This window comes from Coregonus lavaretus (assembly GCF_964263955.1).
Source record: "Coregonus lavaretus genome assembly, chromosome: 18".
NCBI classification, from domain to species: Eukaryota; Metazoa; Chordata; class Actinopteri; order Salmoniformes; family Salmonidae; genus Coregonus; species Coregonus lavaretus.
In genome coordinates this window covers 41594885-41610558 of record NC_140005.1, presented here as the reverse complement: position 1 = coordinate 41610558, position 15674 = coordinate 41594885, and the positions used below count along the sequence as shown (strand labels likewise).

The following is a 15674-nucleotide window of genomic DNA, read 5'->3' as shown; positions in this document are numbered from 1 at the left end:
TTCAGGTCTGGAGACTGGCTAGGCTACTCCAGGACCTTGAGATGCTTCTTACGGAGCCACTCCTTAGTTGCCCTGGCTGTGTGTTTCGGGTCGTTGTCATGCTGGAAGACCCAGCCAAGACCCATCTTCAATGCTCTTACTGAGGGAAGGAGGTTGTTGGCCAAGATCTCGCGATACATGGCCCCATCCATCCTCCCCTCAATACGGTGCAGTCGTCCTGTCCCCTTTGCAGAAAAGCATCCCCAAAGAATGATGTTTCCACCTCCATGCTTCACGGTTGGGATGGTGTTCTTGGGGTTGTACTCATCCTTCTTCTTCCTCCAAACACGGCGAGTGGAGTTTAGACCAAAAAGCTCTATTTTTGTCTCATCAGACCACATGACCTTCTCCCATTCCTCCTCTGGATCATCCAGATGGTCATTGGCAAACTTCAGACGGGCCTGGACATGCGCTGGCTTGAGCAGGGGGACCTTGCGTGCGCTGCAGGATTTTAATCCATGACGGCATAGTGTGTTACTAATGGTTTTCTTTGAGACTGTGGTCCCAGCTCTCTTCAGGTCATTGACCAGGTCCTGTCGTGTAGTTCTGGGCTGATCCCTCACCTTCCTCATGATCATTGATGCCCCACGAGATGAGATCTTGCATGGAGCCCCAGACCGAGGGTGATTGACCGTCATCTTGAACTTCTTCCATTTTCTACTAATTGCGCCAACAGTTGTTGCCTTCTCACCAAGCTGCTTGCCTATTGTCCTGTAGCCCATCCCAGCCTTGTGCAGGTCTACAATTTTATCCCTGATGTCCTTACACAGCTCTCTGGTCTTGGCCATTGTGGAGAGGTTGGAGTCTTTGATTGAGTGTGTGGACAGGTGTCTTTTATACAGGTAACGAGTTCAAACAGGTGCAGTTAATACAGGTAATGAGTGGAGAACAGGAGGGCTTCTTAAAGAAAAACTAACAGGTCTGTGAGAGCCGGAATTCTTACTGGTTGGTAGGTGATCAAATACTTATGTCATGCAATAAAATGCAAATTAATTACTTAAAAATCATACAATGTGATTTTCTGGATTTTTGTTTTAGATTCCGTCTCACAGTTGAAGTGTACCTATGATAAAAATTAAAGACCTCTACATGCTTTGTAAGTAGGAAAACCTGCAAAATCGGCAGTGTATCAAATACTTGTTCTCCCCACTGTAGGTATTACAGACTGGGTCAGGCAGAGGTTGAAAATGTCAGTGAAGACACTTGTCAGCTGATCAGCGCATGCTCAGAGTACTCCTGGTAATACATCTGGCCCTGCGGCCTTGTGAATGTTAACCTGTTTAATCGGCTACGGAGAGCGTGATCCCACAGTCGTCTGGAACAGCTGGTGCTCTCATGCATGCTTCAGTGTTGCTTGCCTCGAAGCGAGCATAGAAGGCATTTAGCTCGTCTGGTAGGTTTGCGTCACTTGGCAGCTCACAGCTGGGTTTCCCTTTGTAATCCGGGATAGTTTGCAAGTCCTGCCACTTCTGACGAGTGTCAGAGCTGCTGTAATAGGATTTGATCTTAGTCCTGTATTGACACTTTACCTGTTTGATTGTTCGTCGGATGGCGTAGAGGGAGTTCTTATAAGTATCCAGATTTGTGTCCCGCTTCTTGAAAGCGGAAGCTCTACCCTTTAGATCAGTGCAGATTTTCCCTGTAATCCATGGCTTTTGGTTAGTATGTACGGTCACTGTGGGGACTACGTTGTCAATGCACTTATTAATGAAGCCGGTGACTGATGTGGTAAACTCCTCAATGCCATCAGATGAATCCCGGAACATATTCCAATCTGTGCTAGCGAAACAGTCCTGAAGCTTAGCGTCCGCTTCATAAGACCACTTCCGTATTGAGCGCATCACTGGTATTTCCTGTTTGAGTTTTTGATTGTAAACAGGAACTAAGAGGATGGAGTTATGGTCAGATTTGCCAATGGAGGGAGAGTGAGAGCTTTGTATGCCTCTCTGTGGTAAGGTTAGTATTGTGGAGTAACTATCAATCCTCAGTTTTCTCCTATCACAGCCATTAAAACGGTTTTAAAATCACCATTGGCCTCATGGTGAAATCGCTGAGTGGTTTCCTTCCTCTCCGGCAACTGAGTTAGGAAGGACGCCTGTACCCTTGTAGTGATTGGGTGTATTGATACACCATCCAAAGTGTAATTAATAACTTCACCATGCTCAAAGGGATATTCAATATCTGCTTTTTTCATTTTTACCGATCTACCAATAGGTGCCCTTCTTTGCGAGGCAAGGGGTGTGAATACTTTCTGAAGGCATATAAAGTTATAATACTGAGGCACTTACATATATGTATGATGAGTGGGTGTGTATATACAGTGTGTGTGTGAACACACTATTATTCCAGACTCCAATTATGATCAAGCTGTTGTCAAAGAGCCGATTAACTATTAATGCAGTCTAGCAGTCTGCCATGAATTACACACACACACGTGGACACGCACATAACACACACAGGCATGCAGTGTGCATACACACGGACGCACACATACACACACAGGCGTGCAGTGTCTAGCATCGCACCAGAAAACATGTTTTGAAGATGCAGTTTCAGGCAGCCATTAAAGAAACCAGCCGTCTCACACACAATGGTCCTCGTCTGTAATGGCGGTTGGGAGGGTTAATGAAGACAGTCTCTGGGCCATTTACTACAGATTTAATCATCACAGTCACCTGACACACACACACACACTCCCCTGCGGATATAAAACTGCCAATTTTTTAAAAATTAGTGAATTATACTCCTGCTTTCCAATGGAACACCCAGAAAACAGCTGTTGGAACAAAGAGCGGGAATGATCTTCTACAGAGCACACACACACACACACACACACACACACACACACCGGAGGATTCCTTTCAGTGTGCTGTTTTTCAGTTTAGATTCAAAGGGAATGATTTGTAAAGTAATTGTGTGTGTGTACAGTGCATTCGGAAAGTATTTAGAACCCTTGACCTTTTCCACATTTTGTTACATTACAGCCTTATTCTAAAATTGATTACATTGATGAAAAAACAATCTACACACAATACCCCATAATGACGAAGCAAAAACAGGTTTTTAGATTTTATAGCAAATCCATTTTTTTTTTTACCCGGAAATGTCACATTTACATTAGTATTCAGACCCTTTGCTCAGTACTTTGTTGAAGCACCTTAGGCAACGATTACAGCCTCGAATCTTCTTGGGTATGACGCTACAAGCTTGGCACTCCTGTATTTGGGGAGTTTCTCCCATTCTTCTCTGCAGATCCTCTCAAGCTCTGTCAGGTTGGAGGGGGAGCATTGCTGCACAGCTATTTTCAGGTCTCTCCAGAGATGTTCGATCGGGTTCAAGTCCGGGCTCTGGCTGGGCAACTCAAGGACATTCAGAGACTTGTCCTGAAGCCACTCCTGCATTGTCTTGGCTGTGTGCTTAGGGTTGTTGTCCTGTTGCAAGGTGAACATTTGCCCCAGTCTGAGGTCCTGAATGGTCTGGAGCAGGTTTTCATCAAGGATCTCACTGTACTTTGCTCCATTCAGTCTCCCAGTCCATGCCGCTGAAAAACATTACCATGGTTCACTGTTGGGATGGTGCCAGGTTTCCTCCAGACGTGACGCTTGGTATTCAGGCAAAAGAGTTCAAACTTGGTTTCATCAGACCAGATAATCTTTTTTCTCATGGTCTGAGAGTCTTTAGGGGCCTAAAGACTGTCATCTGAGGAGTGGCTTCCGGCTGGCCACTCTACCATAAAGGCCTGATTGGTGGAGTGCTACAGAGATGGTTGTCCTTCGGAAAGGTTCTCACATCTCCACAGAGTAACTCTAGAGCTCTGTCAGAGTGACCAAGAACCTCCCTGACCAAGGCCCTTCTCCCCCGATTGCTCAGTTTGGCGGGCGGCCAGCTCTAGGAAGAGTCTTGGTGGTTCCAAACTTCTTCTATTTAAGAACGTTGGAGGCCACTGTGTCCTTGGGGACCTTCAATGCTGCAGAAATGTTTTGGTACCCTTCCCCAGATCAGTGCCTAGACACAATCCTGTCTCGGAGCTCTATGGACAATTCCTTCGACGTCATGGCTTGGTTTTTGCTCTGCCAGGCACTGTCAACTGTGGGACCTTATATAGACAGGTGTGTGCCTTTCCAAATCATGTCCAATCAATTGAATTTACCACAGGTGGACTCCAATCAAGTTGTAGAAACATCTCAAGGATGATCAATGGAGCGCAATTTCGAGTCTCATAGCAAAGGGTCTGAATACTTACGTAAATAAGGTATTTCCGTTTTTTTTATTTTTATATTTGCAAAGATTTCTAAAAACCTATTTTCGCTTTGTCATTATGGGGTATTGTGTGTAGATTGCTGAGGATTTTTATTTATTTAATCCATTTTAGAATAAGGCTGTAACGTAACAAAATGTGGAAAAAGTCAAAGGGCCTGAATAATTCCGAAAGCACTGTATGTATGTATGTATGTATGTATGTATGTATGTATGTATGTATGTATGTATGTATGTACAGTGGGGAAAGAAAGTATTTAGTCAGCCACCAATTGTGCAAGTTCTCCCACTTAAAAATATGAGAGAGGCCTGTAATTTTCATCATAGGTACATGTCAACTATGAGAGACAAATTGAGATTTTTTTTCTCTAGAAAATCACATTGTAGGATTTTTAATGAATTTATTTGCAAATTATGGTGGAAAATAAGTATTTGGTCACCTACAAAAAAGCAAGATTTCTGGCTCTCACAGACTTGTAACTTCTTCTTTAAGAGGCTCCTCTGTCCTCCACTCGTTATCTGTGTTAATGGCACCTGTTTGAACTTGTTATCAGTATAAAAGACACCTGTCCACAACCTCAAACAGTCACACTCCAAACTCCACTATGGCCAAGACCAAAGAGCTGTCAAAGGACATCAGAAACAAAATTGTAGACCTGCACCAGGCTGGGAAGACTGAATCTGCAATAGGTAAGCAGCTTGGTTTGAAGAAATCACCTGTGGGAGCAATTATTAGGAAATGGAAGACATACAAGACCACTGATAATCTCCCTCGATCTGGGGCTCCACGCAAGATCTCACCCCGTGGGGTCAAAATGATCACAAGAACGGTGAGCAAAAATCCCAGAACCACACGGGGGGACCTAGTGAATGACCTGCAGAGAGCTGGGACCAAAGTAACAAAGCCTACCATCAGTAACACACTACGCCGCCAGGGACTCAAATCCTGCAGTGCCAGACGTGTCCCCCTGCTTAAGCCAGTACATGTCCAGGCCCATCTGATGTTTTCTAGAGTGCATTTGGATGATCCAGAAGAGGATTGGGAGAATATCATATGGTCAGATGAAACCAAAATAGAACTTTTTGGTCAAAACTCAACTCGTCGTGTTTGGAGGACAAAGAATGCTGAGTTGCATCCAAAGAACACCATACCTACTGTGAAGCATGGGGGTGGAAACATCATGCTTTGGGGCTGTTTTTCTGCAAAGGGACCAGGACGACTGATCCGTGTATAGGAAAGAATGAATGGGGCCATGTATCATGAGATTATGAGTGAAAACCTCCTTCCATCAGCAAGGGCATTGAAGATGAAACGTGGCTGGGTCTTTCAGCATGACAATGATCCCAAACACACCTCCCGGGCAACGAAGGAGTGGCTTCGTAAGAAGTATTTCAAAGTCCTGGAGTGGCCTAGCCAGTCTCCAAATCTCATCCCCATAGAAAATCTTTGGAGGGAGTTGAAAGTCCGTGTTGCCCAGCGACAGCCCCAAAACATCACTGCTCTAGAGGAGATCTGCATGGAGGAATGGGCCAAAATACCAGCAACAGTGTGTGAAAACCTTGTGAAGACTTACAGAAAACGTTTGACCTGTGCCATTGCCAACAAAGGGTATATAACAAAGTTGAGAAACTTTTGTTATTGACCAAATACTTATTTTCCACCATAATTTGCAAATAAATTCATTAAAAATCCTACAATGTGATTTTCTGGATTATTTTTTCTCATTTTGTCTGTCATAGTTGACGTGTACCTATGATGAAAATTACAGGCCTCTCTCATCTTTTTAAGTGGGAGAACTTGCACAATTGGTGGCTGACTAAATACTTTTTTCCCTCACTGTATGTATGTATGTATGTATGTATGTATGTATGTATGTATGTATGTATGTATGTATGTATGTATGTATGTATGTATGTATGTATGTATGTATGTATGTATGTATGTATGTACGTACAGTGAGGGAACAAAGTATTTGATCCCCTGCTGATTTTGTACGTTTGCCCACTGACAAAGAAATGATCAGTCTATAATTTTAATGGTAGGTTTATTTGAACAGTGAGAGACAGAATAACAACAACAAAAATCCAGAAAAACGAATGTAAAAAATGTTATAAATTGATTTGCATTTTAATGAGGGAAATAAGTATTTGACCCCCTCTCAATGAGAAATATTTCTGGCTCCCAGGTGTCTTTTATACAGGTAACGAACTGAGATTAGGAGCACACTCAAAGGGAATGCTCCTAATCTCAGCTTGTTACCTGTATAAAAGACACCTGTCCACAGAAGCAATCAATCAATCAGATTCCAAACTCTCCACCATGGCCAAGACCAAAGAGCTCTCCAAGGATGTCAGGGACAAGATTGTAGACCTACACAAGGCTGGAATGGGCTACAAGACCATCGCCAAGCAGCTTGGTGAGAAGGTCACAACAGTTGGTGCGATTATTCGCAAATGGAAGAAACACAAAATAACTGTCAATCTCCCTCGGCCTGGGGCTCCATGCAAGATCTCACCTCGTGGAGTTGCAATGATCATGAGAACAGTGAGGAATCAGCCCAGAACTACACGGGAGGATCTTGTCAATGATCTCAAGGCAGCTGGAACCATAGTCACCAAGAAAACAATTGGTAACACACTACGCCGTGAAGGACTGAAATCCTGCAGCGCCCACAAGGTCCCCCTGCTCAAGAAAGCACATATACAGGCCGGTCTGAAGTTTGCCAATGAACATCTAAATGATTCAGAGGAGAACTGGGTGAAAGTGTTGTGGTCAGATGAGACCAAAATCGAGCTCTTTGGCATCAACTCAACTCGCCGTGTTTGGAGGAGGAGGAATGCTGCCTATGACCCCAAGAACACCATCCCCACCGTCAAACATGGAGGTGGAAACATTATGCTTTGGGGGTGTTTTTCTGCTAAGGGGACAGGACAACTTCACTGCATCAAAGGGACGATGGACGGGGCCATGTACCATCAAATCTTGGGTGAGAACCTCCTTCCCTCAGCCAGGGCATTGAAAATGGGTCGTGGATGGGTATTCCAGCATGACAATGACCGAAAACACACGGCCAAGGCAACAAAGGAGTGCCTCAAGAAGAAACACATTAAGGTCCTGGAGTGGCCTAGCCAGTCTCCAGACCTTAATCCCATAGAAAATCTGTGGAGGGAGCAGAAGGTTCGAGTTGCCAAACGTCAGCCTTGAAACGTTAATGACTTGGAGAAGATCTGCAAAGAGGAGTGGGACAAAATCCCTCCTGAGATGTGTGCAAACCTGGTGGCCAACTACAAGAAACATCTGACCTCTGTGATTGCCAACAAGGGTTTTGCCACCAAGTACTAAGTCATGTTTTGCAGAGGGGTCAAATACATATTTCCCTCATTAAAATGCAAATCAATTCATAACATTTTTGACATGCGTTTTTCTGGATTTTGTTGTTGTTATTCTGTCTCTCACTGTTCAAATAAACCTACCATTAAAATTATAGACTGATCATGTCTTTGTCAGTGGGCAAACGTACAAAATCAGCAGGGGATCAAATACGTGTGTGTGCGTCAAGGCTTAGAGCACCCTCTTCTGGCGAAAGAAAAGACAATGAGTATGGGCAACAGAGAGAAAGAAAAGGGGATAGAGAGAAGGGGGTGGAGATAAGAGATAAAGATGGATAGATGGAGAGACAGAGAACGAAAGACAGAGAGAGATGGAGGGGGGTGTACAGTACATACAGTTCACATCAAAGGCGTTGAAGATCTGTCTGGTCTTCTGGTACTGGTCATCTGATGACAACTTCCTCTCCATGAGAGACACAAACATCTCTATACACACCCCTAGAGAGAGATAGAGGGGGGGGGGGGGGGGGGGGCAAACATATCACCTCACAAATGCACGCACACACACATACAGGCACACACATGCCAGGCAGAGTGTCTGGCAGTGAATGAAAGGAAGCGTGCTGTGTGGGGGCTTCTTCAGCACAAGTCTCTCTCAGGGCTTCAAATGAAGGTGGAGAAAAAGAGCCCGAGCTGGGGAGATGAGAGCGTAGCGAGAGAGAGAGCGTAGAGAGAGTAGAGAGAGTAGAGAGAGAGAAAGAAAGATGGAGAGAGAGAGAACTGGAAAGAGCAGTGCCAAGCTTTCACAGGGAGGGAAGAATGGAGGTGTGTTTGGAGTAGGGAGGGTGTGTGTGTGTGTGTGTGTGTGTGTTTATTTAATCTAATTCTGTCAGCCGCACGGTGGCCCCTACCAAAGATCTGTGACTATGACTCACCACATGGCAAGCGTTCCCGGCAACCGCGCCTAGCTAATTGAGATGAGTACTTCACGCACGCACGCACCCTGGTCTCCCACAGACCAACTTCTTGACCATTAGACCAAGAGGGAATTATTTTGTGCTGAGGGGGACACTGATTTTGAAGTTGCAGGCAGGGCTACCTCATCACAAGACCATGAGCCTGACTCATGTCCGCTTCACTTAGAACACACAGCAGTTACTGGTTAGGGGTGAGAGAGAGAGAGAGGGGGAGGTGGAGGATAACATTTCCTATAGGGATAGATATTTTTAATTGACAATTTCAAACAATACAACCACTCAGAGGATGACACGAAAGTTTGAAAACGTATTTCCATTGTGTTCCTCTTAAATAAATGGCTACACAGTAGACCTAGCCTACTAGGCATACTTGGGTTACACATATAACACATAACAAAACAAAGCATAGGACGACATTGTCATAGGCTAGAGCAGGACTCCCTTAGTAGATAAGCGATCTCAGGCATTAGATGGCGCTCTTAGCTCGCAAAGGGTAATAGCTCGAAAGTAGTCGGGTAAGACAATGGCATCATCAGCAGAAAATGACGGTTAGTAATGGTAAACATAGAACATTTAAGTTTACCGTAAAAACAAAAACAGTTAAAAGTTAAGATTGTTGGCCGCTCATAAACCTTTAGCTAAACAGTTTCTTAGCTAGCTAGGTCAATAGATGTAGCTTGTTAGCTGTAAACTGCAAATTGCGATTTAAAAACAGAGCTAACGTTAACATTCTAAAGCTAACTGCTGTTTATCCAGTTAGCCTGTGTTACTAGCTAGCTAGCTAGCCAGCCAGTTTCCCATTGCATAGTGCTAGTAGCCTATAGTTGATCGGTTCCACTATGTGCCTTCTTTTCGTGTGGTAGCACACGAGCATGCAACCTAAGATCAGTGCAGGCGGAATCGACTCGCTATGGTAGTAGACAATGGTAGAAGGTCTCTTACCAAAGGCCTCTGTGTAACCCCTATGAGGGGCTGTGCTGAAATGAGCCAGTTACAGAGAGACACAGTCTAGCCAAGCCCACACCCACACTGCCTGGCCCCATTCACTCTTAGCCAGCCACACACATATTCTCCATCTCTCTCTCTCTAGTTAGCCACCCACTCTGTCTCTTCCCACCATCACCACCAATTTACTAAATCACACCACATCCAGAAGAGCAGTTAAATTCACTGCTCTCCCTCTCTCTCTCTATTCCTCTCTTATCCCGCATTCTCTCTCCCAGACACATTTAATGGATGGTGAAATATGTAATTGCATCAACCATGCTACTAACACAATTCTCTCTCTCTTCCCTCCCTCTTTCCCTTCACCCCCCCTCTCCCTCAATCCCCTCCCTCTGTCTCTCTCTTACTGGGCAATGTACAGATTAAAAATGTTGCTCCTGGCTTTAAAAACAAAAGAGACGAATTACTTCCTAATCTTTAACCGTTTAACATCTTCCTTCAATAGCCTCGTATCTGTCTAGCCAGCCACGTTCTTCTCATCTCCCCTCTCTCTTTCCCCCTCTCCTGTCTGCCTGTCAAGAAGCCCCCAGTTAAAGCGTTGGCCGCTTGTCGTCACACTAACAATTACACCGCACCGCAAGCCTTTTGTGAGGCATTCTTTTAATTACTGGAAATGTGTAAAACGATTACACCCAGTCTAAATCAAGCGTCCCCTCTTGTTTTATCTCGTTTCTTTCCATTTCACCAGGATGGATTGGAACGATACACTGACTAGGTTGCTTTGTTTGGTTTTGTCTTCCACCGCCCCATTTTAAATGGAGATTGCGGCTAAATGCTGCACGGTGGATGTTTTGCTGTGAGTGGATGTGTGCTTACACATCAGCATGGGTCCCCTTACTTCGCGTCTCAGTTGGAGGGCTGCCTGTCGTGGCCATAAGTGGTGCTGTGATGAACAGCGTATGAAACTGTAATGACGTCTAAACTGCTATAAATTAATCTAAAAAAGTCATTGAGGCTGTCAGAGGATAGCTGCAGGCAGGCACCAGTGTATGTGTGTGTGTGTGTGTGTGAGTGTGTGTGTGTGTGTGTGTGTGTGTGTGTGAGTGTGTGTGTGTGTGTGTGTGAGTGAGAGAGGTTGAGCAACTCATCTCAAATTAAATACAGTCTGCGATGGCTGTTCAGAGGCTATGTCCTGTGGCTATATCTTCCACTTGTTCATTAAAACACACACATATATATTGGAGTGCTCCCATTCAGCACGACTGGATGTGGGAAGATTGACTCACCATCATATTTACATAAATCGACACATCAAGAATATACAGTATGAGCTAAAAGTGCGGATGGTGTACATGTTTTCTCATTTCTGAGTGCTAGTTTGACACAGACAGACAGACAGACGCAGTAATATGTACTAATTCTGTCACAACAGCATTGTTGACTTACCTGGTGAATATTTTGCCTGGGCTTGATCCATTAACATGTTGGTTTCAGACTGCAACATAAAAGCACAAGGAAATGAAAGACTGGCTTGATGGATGACTGAGGAAATGTAATATATTTGAATTTGAGTGATAGAAAAATTATTAATAGATCACATTTGATATTTATCAATGTCGTTTTTGTGAGGTGATTATTATGCAAATTAGCTAGGTCACAAAGAAAGGTTTGAGAATACTTTTAAGATCAAACTAAGTACAACGGCGCCATCTTGTGGAATGAAATGATCATTGCTTCACTGTTCCTCAAATTCAACAAGGCTGGATACAACCACAAAACTGTAGGTCTCGTCCATTGCGTGACACGAGGCAACTCATTGTCTTCGCGCGATGGACCAGCGCTAGCACTACTGTACATTGGGTCTATACAGTAGGAAAGTGGTACTTCCTGTTGTCTCGTTTTGTAGGCTAAGAATGGGCTTAAAATTTGCATTGTCAAATTCATGAAAACGCAGTCATAAGATATATATATGTTTCCGAGTGAATTAACTTACCATACGCCGGTTTTCAACATATTTGATGGACAAGAAGCACGAAGCCAAAAAGTTACCACTGTTCATTAGAATTACACACATGAACTACAACTCCCACCAGCTGTTTCACTTTCAATACATTGACGGTCTACAAAAATTTTTTCATTTTTATTTTCTAAAAGTACTGGCTGGCAATGTTAAGTAAAAATCTAATATAAAACACACCAAACGGCCTCTAACTAACGGGTTCTTACCGTCCTATGAGTTCTAGCTAGCCACATACTTATGTTGTTGTTCATATCTTATTTAAAAACTGGCTGACTTGCTATCTAAAATGAGAATGTGTTAACAAGTTGGTTAAAGTCTATACAATATAAAACCACATACGATGAGGGAAAAAAGTATTTGATCCCCTGCTGATTTTGTAAGTTTGCCCACTGACAAAGAAATGATCAGTCTATAATTTTAATGGTAGGTTTATTTGAACAGTGAGAGACAGAATAACAAAGAAATCCAGAAAAACGCATGTCAAAAATGTTATAAATTGATTTGCATTTTAATGAGGGAAATAAGTATTTGACCCCCTCTCAATCAGAAAGATTTCTGACTCCCAGGTGTCTTTTATACAGGTAACGAGCTGAGATTAGGAGCACACTCTTAAAGGGAGTGTTCCTAATCTCAGCTTGTTACCTGTATAAAAGACACCTGTCCTCAGAAGCAATCAATCAATCAGATTCCAAACTTTCCACCATGGCCAAGACCAAAGAGCTCTCCAAGGATGTCAGGGACAAGATTGTAGACCTACACAAGGCTGGAATGGGCTACAAGACCATCGCCAAGCAGCTTAGTGAGAAGGTGACAACAGTTGGTGCGATTATTTGCAAATGGAAGAAACACAAAATAACTGTCAATCACCCTCGGCCTGGGGCTCCATGCAAGATCTCACCTCGTGGAGTTGCAATGATCATGAGAACAGTGAGGAATCAGCCCAGAACTACACGGGAGGATCTTGTCAATGATCTCAAGGGAGCTGGGACCATAGTCACCAAGAAAACAATTGGTAACACACTACGCCGTGAAGGACTGAAATCCTGCAGCGCCCGCAAGGTCCCCCTGCTCAAGAAAGCACATATACAGGCAGATCTGAAGTTTGCCAATGAACATCTGAATGATTCAGAGGAGAACTGGGTGAAAGTGTTGTGGTCAGATGAGACCAAAATCGAGCTCTTTGGCATCAACTCAACTCGCCGTGTTTGGAGGAGGAGGAATGCTGCCTATGACCCCAAGAACACCATCCCCACCGTCAAACATGGAGGTGGAAACATTATGCTTTAAGTTGTTTTTCTGCTAATAATAATAATAATAAGCCATTTAGCAGACGCTTTTATCCAAAGCGACTTACAGTCATGTGTGCATACATTTTTACGTATGGGTGGTCCCGGGGATCGAACCCACTACCCTGGCGTTACAAGCGCCATGCTCTACCAATTGAGCTACAATAGGACCACCCATACGTTTGGTTTGACGCAGACCCGGTGGCGAGCGCAAGACTGTCTATCCTTTTGAGTTTTGATGTTTACCTGATAAAATCATACTAGGATATGTCAGGTATCCTGTAAGAGCTTTTGTTCCGAACCCACTACGGTGTTTCAGGTGCCAAGCTTATGGTCATGTTGCACCAGTATGTAGGAGAAAGATTCTGAGGATTGAGAAGTGTGCTGGAGGGCATGGGACAAAGGAGTGTGTAGTTTCTGTGGTAAAAGTGTGTTTTAATTGTGGGGGTGACCATGTTGCTGGGGATCAGAAATGTCCTGTGCGAGTGAGACAGCTTGAGGTTACCAGGGTTGTAGCAGTGCAGAAAGTATCATATGCTGAGGCAGTGAGGAAAGCAGAGGATGGTGGGCAAAGGGTGAGAGAGCCTGAGAGGATCCCTGTTAGTAGTAGGCCAGTACAGAGTGACTAGAACAGTTTGTGCTTTAGTAAGGTTGGCTTCTTGGCAGTTTATTGCTATGGTCATTAATTGTACCGCACAGATGGAAAGGAAATCCCAGAAGATTGGTCTGGTAGTAGCAGCAGCAGAGAAGTTTAGGGGTGTCAGAGATTTTAGTGCAGAAGAACAATAGGGGGTTTGAGAGAAGGGGTTCCAGACTCCCAGGCCGATGGCCTGGTGTAGGATCTGTTGGGGCCAAAGTAGTGGGTAGAAGTGGTGAGTTTGTTGGGGATAGTGGTGTATATCTAGGGTTAGATGGTGGTGCAATTTCTTTTTTTCCGTTTGTGAACAAAATGTGCACACTTTCAGTTTCTTTGCCAGCTCATAGAAGTGGTAGAATATGAAAATAGACTACTTCAAAATGGAGATGGCCTCAATGGACCTCCCATGCTCTCAGATGCCATAATGGAACAGATACAATGATGCGATGTCTATCTAAGTCTATGATACCACCTAGTTTCTACTACCTTTGATGGTTTATATCCAAACAGCATGACCACCGCCATTTTTAGGTCTTCTCTGTTCAGGTAGCCTTTCTTGTCCGTATCACATAGCTCGTAAACCTTTGGAGAGAGAGGGGGATGGGGTGTAATCAATGTGTATATATACCAATGATTTATATACACTGAGTGTACAAAACATTAGGAACACCTTCCTAATATTGAGTTGCACCCCCTTTTGCCCTCAGAACAGCCTCAATTCATCGGGGCATGGACTAAAAGGTGTCGAAAGCGTTCCAATGGGATAATGGCACATATTGACTCCAATGCTTCCCACAGTTGTGTCAAGTTGGCTGGATGTCCTTGGGTGGTTGACCTTTCTTGACACACACGGGAAACTGTTGAGAGTGAAAAACCCAGCAGCATTGCAGTTCTTGACACACTCAAACCGGTGCGGCTGGCACCTACTACCATACCCCGTTCAAAAGGCACTTCAATCTTTTGTCTTGCCCATTCACCCTCTGAATGGCACACATACAAAATCGATGTCTCAATTGTCTCAAGGCTTAAAAATATTTCTTTAACCTGTCTCCTCCCCTTCCTTTATACTGACTGAAGTGGATTTAACAGGTGACATCAATAAAGGATCATAGCTTTCACCTGGTCAGTCTATGTCATGGAAAGAACAGGTGATCCAAATGTTTTGTACACTTACATTTACATTGACATTTTAGTCATTTAGCAGACGCTTTTATCCAGAGCGACTTACAGTTAGTGAGTGCATACATTTTTCATACTGGCCCCCCGTGGGAATCGAATCCACAACCCTGGCGTTGCAAGCACCATGCTCTACCAACTGAGCTACACAGGGCCGACATCATATACCCATCATTGGATCCAAAGTCTGCCCTTACGAAAAAAGACTGCAGGCAGAGTGCAGTATAACTGCAGTATGCTGAAAATACTGCGTCCAAAATACGTTTTTTTTTACTGCAGAAATGTTACAGTGTAACTGCAGTTACATGTAATGATGATTCATTCTGCAATTACTGCGTCCAAAATACCATAGTCGATAGCATTTACTGCCGCTTCAAAACTGCAATCTTTTTCTGTAAGGGTGGCGGCAGTAGGTTACAGTACCGTTAGCCTAATAATGGACTAAAGGAGCCTAACATTGCTCAATATAGTCCAAGGACCTTAAATGTTCTGTTTAAAGACGAATTGGCTCTGGAAGCCAAAACAGCCAAATACTCCATCTAAACGTGAATCGATTCTCAACTGCGATACCGTTCTAGAAACATAAATCCCTCTACCCTCATATCAAATCAAAATTATTTCACAAATGCAAAAAATACACACTTACTGTACACCGTTTTAACCGGTTTTAAACACAGTAACAACCAATGTTCCGTCTAAAAAAAAAGTAGGCACTGAGCAAATGTCAGGTCTGCTGAGTGCAAACTTGAACGTTGTGAAAATTCTGTGCAACTTCTGGCACGTGTTTTCTGTGAACACTGAGGCTGTACCCGCTTTAAGGTACAGTTAGAACAGTGGCCAAGTAGGCTACTGTGGCTTTTTGATCATTATGTAGGCCTACCAGAGTGGCCTACCATAAAAAACTATGGAGAAAATGCATCCCATAACATTTTAATATGGAAATAGCTGTTCTATCATTCAGCCTACAGTAGCAGCCAATGTGTGGTGTTCAATGTAGGCCTACATTC

General features: G+C 43.8%; 1 protein-coding gene across 1 annotated transcript in view; it reads right to left on the bottom strand.

Moving 5' to 3' along the window:
- efcab11 (EF-hand calcium binding domain 11) overlaps positions 1 to 15674 on the bottom strand; it is a gene marked incomplete at its 5' end in the record, with an annotated part of 91413 nt that overhangs the window by 69959 nt on the left and 5780 nt on the right. Inside the window, 3 exons of the mRNA XM_084181923.1 lie at positions 8023 to 8124; positions 10995 to 11043; positions 13978 to 14073. Coding sequence (XP_084038049.1) covers positions 8023 to 8124; positions 10995 to 11043; positions 13978 to 14073 — 247 coding nt within the window. The remainder of the gene's footprint in view (positions 1 to 8022; positions 8125 to 10994; positions 11044 to 13977; positions 14074 to 15674) is intronic.